This window comes from Galleria mellonella, unplaced genomic scaffold (assembly GCF_026898425.1).
Source record: "Galleria mellonella isolate WM207_F2 unplaced genomic scaffold, CSIRO_AGI_GalMel_v1 utg574, whole genome shotgun sequence".
NCBI lineage: Eukaryota > Metazoa > Arthropoda > Insecta > Lepidoptera > Pyralidae > Galleria > Galleria mellonella.
In genome coordinates, this window is record NW_026442122.1 from 1,524,549 (window position 1) to 1,536,710 (window position 12,162).

Below are 12,162 nucleotides of genomic sequence, written 5' to 3' on the forward strand. Positions count from 1 at the left end.
AAAAAATCATACACATGATGATAAAAGCATAACATAGAAATATGCATTACTGTTATTGCAATTATATATTTTGCTCACAATATGGGTATTTTATTTTGCTGTAACCACTCACGTTGTCTATCAATCTATCTCTTTTTAGTAATCGCTATGTCTCTTTTTCACAACGTACCTATTGATTTTTTAATATAACATTTACAAAGTGTTATAGTAAAATCGTTTCAGAAAAAATGTATATATTTTTTAACTTAAGTTGTATTTTTTTGATAAAATATATTTTCAATTATTTTGAATGCCTACATCAGAAAATTACTTGTAATTGCGACCTGTACATGACTATAACTAGTAATGTTATATAGAATTTTAAAATACGTTTAAATTCATGGAATCAATATTTATAAATGCTACTGACACTACCTTCGGACATTATGCACCCGAATAAAATATTTGCACAAGTGTCAATTTTCACAGTTTCTCTCGTTTTCACTAATACAAATTATATATAACTATTGCCTTCTTTTCTAACTTGCCACCTCAATTTTATTATCTCAAATTAATATGAGTGGGAGTTATGAATTGAGGTTAGAAATTGAAGCTTGAAATAAAAATAAATTATTATTAGACCATGAATAGCCTATACTCTGAATGAAAAAGGAATCATAATGGTGTGTATTAGTATTTTATTAAGTCACAATCCTTTTATTATTTCATTTACTGTGTTATTGTCAGAGTATTGTTACTTTACAGGCCCTTCTCGGCGCTCAACTTGTTATTACACTGATAATGGTGTCAGTGATTCAAAAATTAGGAGACTACTCGTTTGCAAGGTGGCTATTATGTTCACAAGGTTTATACAGATACCTGTATCCAGATAATAGTGAATTGAAAGCTTTGGCAGGAGTGCCAAAAGATAGGGCAAAGGGAAAGAAAGGGGGTAAGAATGATTCTAATGGGAAGCCAGAGACGTTTCATGTGCCCCGTAGCCTTGATATACATTTGGAAACGGCGCCGGTGACTCCACTAGATGTGGTACATTTAAGATTTTATACAGAATATTTGTGGATTGTAGATTTTTCTTTATATACAAGTATAGTGTATATTATGTCAGAGGTGAGTTTAATACTGTAGATTCTACACTAGTGCACAGCCACCTGTTGATATATAGTGAGAGTGTATATGTGCATAATTTTTTACCATCAATTTTTCATACTTTTATTCATTCATCATTACTAACTATTCAGGTGCTCTTGCTAATGCATGATGATGTGTTATGCCAGTTATAAAGTATCTATTTAGCTACATATTTTCAGTATAGAAGTAAATTATTTCTATTTTTTTTTTTATAATAATGGTAATGTTAATATATTTTGTAATTAATTATTTGACTCATTAATATTATTTAATTCATTTTCAGGTGTACACATCAATATTTCCATTGAAAGATGAATTTAACTTGAGTATGGTGTGGTGTTTCTTAGTGGTATTGTTTTCACTGTATCCTTTTATAAGATCTCCAAGAGAAATATATTTCACTATTCTCAATATCAGTATTCAAGTTTACTTATCATGCTACTAGTTTTTACCCACAGTTTTATTTGTGTGACTGGCACATTAATATAATTGACTGCGACAAGAAGTACTTAGACCTTGTCATATTGTCATCCCAAATTTTTTATATGCCAAATTTCATTCAGAGGCTAAACAACCTTTCATTAGGTATATAACACTGGGTATAGAAACCCCATAACTCATACTTCAGTCAACAGGAATAGCAACATATGAGAGGAAAATATATCCACCAAGGTTGTCACAGTATTTTTATGCTATCCATGATACTATAATATATACTTGTCTATAGGTGACAGTTACCACTTTCCGTCACAGGAATCAATTATCAGTCTGTGAATTGGTTTGACATTTTCAATTGCTTACAAACATGTTCTGACCATTTAAAGTCATGACAAAAATTAAGTTTAACATACAAATCTATAACCATAACTCAAATACAGAAAAATTTTATTATCACTGACAAAACAGTACTTCACAAGTGATGAATCGATTGGTGAGAGATCGACATGCATTGTGGCATTTTGCATTTTTCTACTGATTGCTATGATGGTGTTGATTGTTGATGACACTAATCTGGAAGTCGGGGTGGATCCTGCATATGACAGTTTCTATGAAAATGCATCGAAATTCTTGGAGAACCAAGGATTGTCTTCTGTGTAAGTCAGTGAATGATATCTATAAAACAATAATTTATTAATATAAGGGATGAAATATACACATAGCATTATACACATTAGCATATTTGTACCAGTAGAATGCATCATTTTTCTTGTAGAAACTTAGATTAAGAACAAAGTTTCTAGTTTCCCACACTAATTACATGAACTCATTAAGTACATATTGTAACCTCAAATGAAAGTATTGTAACAGGTAGACTCATGATTCTTTAAAAAAAATATTAGAAGAATGTTCACATTAAAAGATGCTAATATTGTAGCTTTTAACTTATTGATGGACAGTACCAATTAAAAAAGAAATATATATGCATGTGTTATAGATTATTTAATTCAGTCAAGTCACCAAAATTGGTGAAGTACATATGATATAATAGTAGTATATTATGTGTGTAGTTCAAATAATTGTGTTTACGCCTCGATGTAAATATTAATGTGAAGTTGTGTACCTACATTTTTATAATAAACTTATCGTTTTCAGAGGTCCTGCATCCAAGTTGATATTAAAATTCTTCCTAGCCATCTGGGCAGCCATTATTGGTACACTTTTTACTTTCCCAGGTCTAAGGGTAGCGAGAATGCATTGGGATTCTTTAAGGTGAGTCCTTGCGTATTTTGTATCGTATTAAATACCAGAAGACATATGAATCAGCGCCATCTAGTGCACAATTAAGAGGAACTTGTCAACTATTTATAATTTTTTTAAAAATTAAAATATACTTTTTTAAAAAATAACATACAAATTCAAATATTTGTATTTTTAATTTAAAACTAGGGTTATCAGATGTATAGACAGTGTGTTAAACTGCTATATCACCGAGATCTCATAAAGAATATAAAATGTATTTACACAACTGGCAGAGCAACCTTACTCTGATAAGAGGCAAGGCATGAGTAGGACCAGAGGTGACCCAGTATATATTCTATCCACTGCCGACGATCACAATAGCCGTTTGTTTCCCTGCTATTTTGCCATTCGTATAGTACAAAAGATTATAACACCTACTCTTTTAATCAATTTTATATCTTTGCTTCCCTATAAGAGGGTGAGTCTAGCTATCTTTACTAGAGAAAAGGGTGTTAACAACTTCATTGCCAGTAATACAACTTAATTAGTCGACCAGGGGGAAAGGGATTGTTAGTAATGGAGACTGAGAATCCCATTGCTAGCAATATACCCAACCAGGTCGACCTCCTCGCGGTTCTCCCTGGAAACTATCATGGTTAATTCCTGATGAATTCATCATGATGGGCTAACTGCCCTGTTTTCAATCTCATCTATCATCCGTCATTGGTGCTCCGCCAGCGTATCCCGTTAGCGCAGGCGGGGTTATCATTCCATTTTCATTCATAAAAAAATTGTCGACCTCTATTTGATTCCCCTGGAAGCCATAGTGGTTAATTCTTGTAGGATCTGTTATGTTGGGCCAACTTGCTTTCATCCTCACCTATTATCTCTCACTGGTGCTCCTCCAGCGCACACCGATAGCGCAGGCGGGGTTTTTTTTTGATGGATGAAAATGGAATGGTAACCCCGCCTGCGCTAACGGGATATGCTGGCGGAGCACCAGTAAAGGGTGATCGATGAGAATGAAAACAGGCCAGTTAGCCCATCATGATGAATTCATTAGGAATTAACCATGATAGTTTCCAGGAAAAACTGCGAGGATGTCGACCTGGTTGGGTATATTGCTAGCAATGGGATTCTCAGTCTCCATCAGTAACAATCCCTTTCCCCCCGCGCAGGCGGGGTTAGTATTCTTTTTGCATATAGAGGATAGATTTTAAACCAACATTTATTTCTCTTACAGATACTACGGTGAAAATAAAATAAAAGGGCTACTGCTAAATGCAAACTTTGCAATGCCGTTTGTGCTGGTATTGCTCTGGGTGCGTCCAATCACCAGACACTACCTTACTGTTCGAGTGTTCAGCGGGATGGAGAAACCTCTGTATGTATTACTGGAATTGTATCATAATTATTTTTACCATTAATTTTTCACTGGAGATTGTGTCATGTAGTCCCAGCATAGAATAGGTCACCCCTTTTTTCTTATGGTTGTCGTAAGAGCCGATTAAGAGAACTTAATGGTCTAGAGATGGGCAACAGCGTTCCTTTGGGGGGAAAGGGATTGTTAGTAATAGACTCTAAGAATCTCATTGCTAACAATATACCCAACCAGGTCAACCTCCTCGCGGTTCCCCCTGGAAACTATCATGGTTAATTTCTTGCGTCATGATGGGCTAACTGGCCTGTTTTCATTCTCATCTATCACCCTTCACTGGTGCTCCGCCAGCGTATCCCGTTAGCGCAGGTGGGGAACCATTCCATTTTCATCCATCAAAAAAAAAAAACAGTGTTCCTCTTAAAATTTCACCAAAGCATAAATGTGGTTGCCAACCCGCCTGCTAAGCATGGCAACTGCGGACAACCCAATGACTGGTATGATGATTTTGATGATGATGATTGTCCACTGAAGAACATTGGCCTCCCATATAGATATAGACACTAAAAAAGAAGAGAAATTTGTTCCTTCTGCCAAAAATTTACAGCAGATTTACCACCCTATTTAATTTGATATCAGTTGGAGAAAAAAATTTAAGTGGTATAAAAAATGTTTTAAACGCATACATTGCATAAATATATAAATATAGATCAAATAACAGGAATACCTATATCTCATTTGATGATGAATAAAATAAGTAATGCCAGGTTTTAAAATATCATAAAGTAAAACAGTTTTGTTTATTTACTGCCAATTTGCTTGTCTGTAATTTTAACTGGTAGTGCTTTTTTTGCGCAGCATGTCATCAGACGCGTTCGACACGCTGCGACTGGTGCTGGTTGTGGGGACAGTGGTGCTGCGGCTGGCGCTGATGCCGCGGCAGCTGCAGGCCTACCTCGACATGGCGCAGCGCCGGCTCGACCTGCAGAAGAAGGAGGCCGGCCGGATCACGAACATTGATTTGCAGAAGAAGGTCATTGATGGCATTTATACATTATTTTTCGACTTTTTTTGGAATACTATTTGAATTATTTTTACACACCTCCTCATCATCCATGGGTCTCAGGTTCGATTTTACAGAATACAAACAATTCGTGTTTCAACCGTGAAGCAGTTGTTTGCATGGTTGTGTACAAATTTCTCTGTACCTTTTAGTGCTTTTTGTGAAGAGAAAATAATATGATAATTTATCACTTTTCCTCTATTCAAAACGTATTTCTCCGTTTGCCTAATGGTTGACTGGTAGAGAACACTGTCCAGTGTTAAGTCCGCCAAATGTACATAGAGTTTCAACCGTGAAGCAGTTGTGTTTGCATGGCTGTGTTTCGGTTTGAAGGGTGGGATATGGCGAGAATTTACAGGGTACAGAGGAATAACACTTGAGTCCTCAGGAATGGCAACGCATGGGGGGGGGGGGGTATCATGGGCGAAACAGTATACTCTGTTATGTCGATGGCACTGCTCATGTCTATAGGCGACGGTTACCATTTTCCATCAGGTGGGCCGTCAGCTTGTTTGCCATTCTAAGCTGTATAAAAAAAAAAATTTACTGTGCATTAAAGTTAAAATAAAAATAAGTAATTTTCATTAAATCATTTCCCACCTTCCAGATCGCGTCAGTATTCTATTACCTGTGCGTCGTAGCGCTCCAATACATATGTCCAATTGTGATGTGTCTATACCTGGCGCTCATGTACAAGACTCTCGGAGGCTACTCCTGGTCAGCGCTGTTCTACGAAAGCCAGGAGGTCTGCACCATGGAAGACAAGGTGTCTCCCACTGCTGGAGAAGCCCACACAGAGGGTGTGGAGCAATATCAACTGGCTTGGGAGAATTTGAAAATGGTATGTCTTTTTACCAAAATAAAAATTGAATAAGGACCTCTGTCCCGTTTGTGTATCTAGAATAATGTAATAGTAACCCCGCCTGTGCTATCGGTATACGCTGGCGGGGCACCAGTGAGAGATGATAGATGACGATGAAAGCAGGTCAGTTAGCCCATTGTGAAGAATTCCACGAGAAGTAACTACGTTGGTTTCCAGGGGGAGCCACGTGAGGGTCGACCTGATTAGTAACATTGCTAGCATTGGGGCTGTTAGACCCCGTCGCTAACAATCCCTCCCCCCCCCCCGGTTTGAAGGGTGGGATATGGACTAACCCACCCTTCAAACCTTCACTAGAACTTACAGGATACAGAACAATAATACCCAAGTTCTCGGGAATGGCAACGCATGGGGGGTATCATGGGCGAAACAGTATACTCTGTTATGTTTATGATACTACTCATGCCTATAGGCGACGGTTACCACTTTCCATCAGGTGGGCCGTCAGTTTGTTTGCCATTCTAAGTCGTATAAAAAAAAATCTTATATTGGTAACTATTTTTTATCCGCTTTCTATATATGTACATTCGTATCTCATATATAATACGTATATACCAAATTTCATAGTGATTGATTAAGCCTTTAAGGCGCTAAAAGGTAACAAAATAAGCTTTACTTCTATATTTATAAGGATTAATAAGAATTAACAGAATGTTCCATTTCTCCAGGTGTTCACCCAGGAGGTGTACCGGGGAACTTTCGGGTTCGCGACGTGGTGGTGCTGCTTCGCGTGGTTCATCACCACGTCGGTGGGGCTCGGCTACCAGACGTACTTTAGAATCTCGTGATGCCATACCCTAGTCCTGTATCAATTAAGCCCCTATGTTTGTACTTTATCCATTTTATTATTACGTATTTGCCAAAAAACTGGATTTTACCCTCATATGATTTTTGATGTCTCTTATAAAAAGTTATAAGGAGAGGAGGATAAAAAGAGATGGGTAGACTATTTTTTTTGATGGGTGAAAATGGTATGGTAACCCCGCCTGCGCTAACGGGATACGCTGGCGGAGCACCAGTGAAGGGTGATAGATGAGAATGAAAACAGGCCAGTTAGCCCCCTCCCCTGATGATATTTTTAATGGGTGATAATGGAATAGTAACCCCGCCCGCGCTATCGATATACACTGGCGGAGCACCAGTGGGGGATGATAGGTAACGATGAAAGCAGGTCAGTTAGTCCAACGACAATGGTTTCCAGGGGGAACCGCATGGAGGTCAACCTGATAGGGTGTATTGCTAGCAATGGGTCAGTTAGACCTCATTACTAGCAATCCCCCCCCCCCCCCCCCTTCATGATTATTAGGATAGAGAAAGATATAAAAAGAGATGAATGAATTGTGTGAACGATATAAACAGAAAGGAAGTGAAGTATTGACTTTAAAAAGAGATGAATAGACAAGAAAAAAATATATAATTATCTTGATTTCAAATGATATGGGTTAACAGCAGGAAAATGATGTGTTTTTACTAGATATTTAATATAATAAAGTGATGTTATAAAGAAAAAAAAATGTCTAGGAATTTAATAAAAAAAATGTGGATTTAAATGTCTATGGTCTATCTCTTTTTTTTTTTTATGTCATCTATATGATAATAAAATGGATAATGTATATTGCTTCGTAAGATTTCGATGTACCTATAGGTATTTGGATATTTGTGTCATCTTTATACAAGTCAATAGGAAACAAGTAATACTCCTTTACCCTTAAATACCTGAAGTTTCAAATTTGATATAAGATGAAACAATGCAAACCGCATTGTTTCATCTTATATATAAAATTCTCGTATCGCGATGTTTGTTACCAAACTTCTCCGAAACGGCTTTGCCGATTTTTATGAAATTTTGTGTGCATAATGGGTAGGTCTGAGAATCGGCCATCTATTTTTCATACCCCTCAATGATAAGGGTGACCCACACTTAATTTCTTTTTTATTTTTTGACATTTTTTTTATGCTTTATCATTGAAAAATACATACAACTTCAAATTTTCGTGATTTTTATGTTACGTAATAGGGTTGCAAGATGGCAATCGAAAATAATAATTGTAGTACGATGAATTTTCATGTATAATTCTAGAAATAATGTATATGGTAAAACAACGTTTACCGAGTCAGCTAGTTGTTAAATAAATTTGAATATTTTGATTACCATAATGCCTAAAGTATCAAAAATGATACTAAATGTTTTTTCAAAATAAATATATAAAAATATCATTTTGACCTTTTTTACTATTTTTCCTTATTAGTAAACGCAGTAAATACACTTATATATTTTTTTATTTGATTTAAATAAATCAGGCTTTTAAGGGTTAATAATATTGTGTATATTTCACAAATGTGGTAGTGAGTCTGTTTGTTACTTTATAACGTTTTAACGGCTTAACTAATCACTATGAAATGTCTTATACACATACTGTATGGTATGGAGAAGAATGTTATTATCTCGTTCAATAAATATGTCTCAGTCATGCGGACGAAGTAGCGAGTAAAAGCTTGTTTTAAATAAAACGGACGTGACGTAAAATATTTTAAATTTTTTACTTAAACTTGCGCTATTGACTTGTAATAAGAGATTGTAAAGACTTCCCTCCTTGTAGTATTTCTTTTGTATGTACGTATTTTATAATTTTGTACAAATCAATTCTGTTTAGTTACCCGATTATAGGTATCTATAATAGGCACGGATCCAGCCCTCAGTAGATTGTGGTCGCAGCCTCCAAAAATCGGCCAAGTGCGAGTCGCTCATGATCGATTTATTTATTTATTTATCGAATATATTTAAATTTAAGGAATTGTTTGTTCTTCTACCTATTTAGTAATTTTATATTACATTTAATTTACATATTGTTACGATTCACCTTTATAACTTTTAAAAGAATTGTTCTGGAAGTATCAAAACGCATAGACTATAAATGTAAATCGTTTGAGTTTCTGATTTTGGAAAGGGCATTGACCTTGAACCGCGAGTATACCTACTTACTATATCTATAGATAGTATAGATGCATTGCTATACGTTTTTAAGCATTTTATAAATAATTTAATTGAGTATAAAGATCGACTAACTTTTTAGTACCTACTCATCCAGAATCGTCAAGAACTTTCTGGATTATAGCTCGCTGGATATATCCAGAAGCAAAAAAGATATATATATATATATATATATATATAATTATTTTTCGCTTAACATATATAATAATTGCCATCGCTTGTATACCAAAATTGTCGTTTGATCGTATGTTACTCATCTTTATACTCGCAGAGCCAGAATCCAGAAAGTTCTTGTCGATTCGATATGAATCATATAGTAGATACATAGATTCTTCATTCGATTTATCGGTCTTTTTACTGCAATCGATTGTTTACTAAATGCATAAAAGAATCGTTGACAAGTAGCTACACATATATGAATAGCAGATCTCCAGCAGATTCAAGGTTGATGCACTTTCAAGAACCTGACTATTATTCTTGACTGTTTTTTTTTATAAATAGAGAGAACACTTCTATTTGGTCTATGCATTTTTAAAAGAAGCTTCCAGAGAAATCCTTTTAGAAGTTATGAATGTGCATCGTAACAATATCTATCATGACTCATGATACACGTGTTAATTTTACCTGAATTTTTTTACCTAAAATTAAGGAAAGATCTTAATAACCTGTTTCTAATTACATTAGATGGATATACAAAATTAAATATGTTATAGTTTTGTGGTTATTTCTACAAAGAAATTTGAAAAATAAAATAAATAATTGACTGGCCAAAAAGTAGCTTTAGTTAAAGAACACGTTTAATTATTTTAATGCCTGTTTGTTGTTTTTGGTTATAAGTAATTGTAAAAATCATCGTTTCATTTTTAATGGATGATAATAGAATGGTAACCCCATCTGTACCATTGTTTATATCCTAGCAGAGCGTCAGTATGTTAGGTGAGGATGTAAGTAGGTTTTTAGCCCATTGTGATGTATTCATCAAGAATTATTACATACAATGATTTGTATGCTTGTACATTCAAATTTTATGATAAGACAACTCACGCTGCCGGTCGTGTATGGCCATAATTGTCTGATATCATATGAACTGTTGTATTTATTATGGATTGTTTACAATAAAAATATATTTAAAAAGCTTTTATTATTTCTGTATCCTAAAAGATAGGAAGTACCTATATGCAAGTACCTAGTATAAATTTTCAATTAAAGTGTGCTGTTATAATTTAGTACCATGGAGTCCTGGAGAAAGCGTAGCGGTTTTTTGTATTAATTGCCGCATGCATTCTTATGTAAAATGTGAATACTATAACTATCAGATGGCAATTGTGAGTAGCTTTGACGTGGTCTAGTGTTTTGAGTAGTCATGCTCACTAAAATGTCCAGACTTGTGGCGGCGTGGTGGGCCGGGTCATCCCTAAAATATGGTCGAGCGCAGTGATGGCTGGCTCATCCGTCATACTCGTGAACGGGTGCTGCTTGTAGGGACTGGTCTGCTCTAATCACTATGACTGATTTCCTCTTATTAATTGTTTAACCAGTTGGTTATGTATTCAATTTTTTTTTCTTTTTGAGTATTTAATTGAATTAGTGCTAATTGGTGGTTTGTATTCACACAATTAAACTTAAAAATGTAAAATAATAATAAAATTATTTAAAAGAGCATCACGCAAGTTTCTTGCTCGTTCTTCTTGTGATGAGACAGCTTTCCGAACGAGCGGTAAATTAAAAAAAATGTAATGACTTTTCAAAAGTGCTTCAATGTAAGTTTATTTGAATAAATGATTTCTATTCTATTCTATTCTATTCTATTCTAGCATAAAGTCTTAACTGCTACTGTCAATCCACCTGCTCAGCACAGCAACTACTGACAAATTCACATTTGTTTGTAAAATCAGCTTTTATTTGAAAGTGACAGGTTATTCCTTGCTGGTATCTACTCTAAAATTACTATTTAAGAATAATTACTTGAATAAAAATAATTTTTCTTTTTCTTTTTTATAATAAATATTCATTCCCGACCATTCTATTCTTTAGTCATGCAAGGAATTTTACTCACTCATTTTAAAATGAAATCTTCTTATCTTAGTAAGGGGAATGGTAGGCTCGCCTGCGCTATCTGTATAAACTTGCGAGGCACCAGTAAGAAATGACAGATTAGAAAGAAAGCAGGACAGTTAGCCCGTCCTGACAAACTCAACTAGAATTAATCACGATGGTTTCCAGGCGGAACCACCTGGAGGTTGATCTGACAGGGTATATTGCTAGTAATGGGGTTATTTTACCCCATTACTAACAATCCCATTCCTCCCTGAAGGTAGGGATTGTAACGGGATCTTAATGCGCATTACTCGAATTTGTCACGACAAGTCAACTGAGTTGCTTCTATCCTTACATATTATAGAGGAAAAGATTTCATATTCATTTATAAAATTCGTATTACAAAATATATCCTGCTAGATCGGCTCCCATTTGGTTCTCTCTGGAAATTATAGTAGTTAACTCATGCTGAATTCGTCACAATGGGCAAACTAACCTAACCTATCGTCAATCAGGTCTATTTTTTATTTTAGTTACTATTACATTATCTCATAAAAAAAGTAACCTACCTGTTATTTCTTTGTGTTAAAATGGTAAATTTGAATAAATTTAAATTTAGATTATAGAGTAACTAAGGTTTATAAAGGAATGCATTCTACTACATTCTTTAATATACAAAAGAAAAATCTTTAATAAATAAAAATGATAAAAAATAGGTTATACTAGTATAGACTAGCAAAATCCATCTAGAATTCTAGACTAGAAATGTCATGACGATTCACGACGTACGACATTATTTAAAAGTTGACAGTGCTTTTATATTGATGAAACTGGAAAATAATATATGTAACCAAGTGTAATGTGTTTACAGAATAAAATAAATTTTACAACATAACGAGGTCTATTTTGAGGCATCATTTCATCCTTTCTCTTAACTTATTATTTTATTATAATAACTTCGCAAAATTACTGATTTATCGACAATAATAAATTAAATTCATAAT

General features: G+C 34.7%; 1 protein-coding gene and 1 long non-coding RNA gene across 4 annotated transcripts; one reads left to right on the plus strand and one right to left on the minus strand.

Moving 5' to 3' along the window:
• The first annotated feature begins 505 nt into the window (after positions 1-505).
• Positions 506-10,489, plus strand: LOC113522948 (transmembrane protein 161B). The gene is made up of 9 exons (XM_026908805.3): positions 506-662; positions 745-1,107; positions 1,412-1,491; positions 2,007-2,222; positions 2,722-2,838; positions 4,052-4,192; positions 5,045-5,219; positions 5,857-6,090; positions 6,798-10,489. Exons 1-9 carry the CDS (start codon positions 660-662, stop codon positions 6,915-6,917), a joined length of 1,449 nt encoding a protein of 482 aa, XP_026764606.2. The 5' UTR covers positions 506-659; the 3' UTR covers positions 6,918-10,489.
• Positions 4,955-11,935, minus strand: LOC128201730 (uncharacterized). 3 transcript variants are annotated; one of them, XR_008253409.1, is made up of 3 exons: positions 11,728-11,932; positions 5,878-6,070; positions 4,955-5,168 (listed from the first exon to the last, which is right to left on the minus strand). It is a non-coding gene; the product is annotated as an uncharacterized LOC128201730 (long non-coding RNA). The 3 variants fall into 3 exon arrangements; XR_008253408.1 differs by lacking the exon at positions 5,878-6,070 and having other exon boundaries at positions 11,728-11,935; XR_008253410.1 differs by having other exon boundaries at positions 4,955-6,070; positions 11,728-11,935.
• Positions 11,936-12,162: the final 227 nt, after the last annotated feature.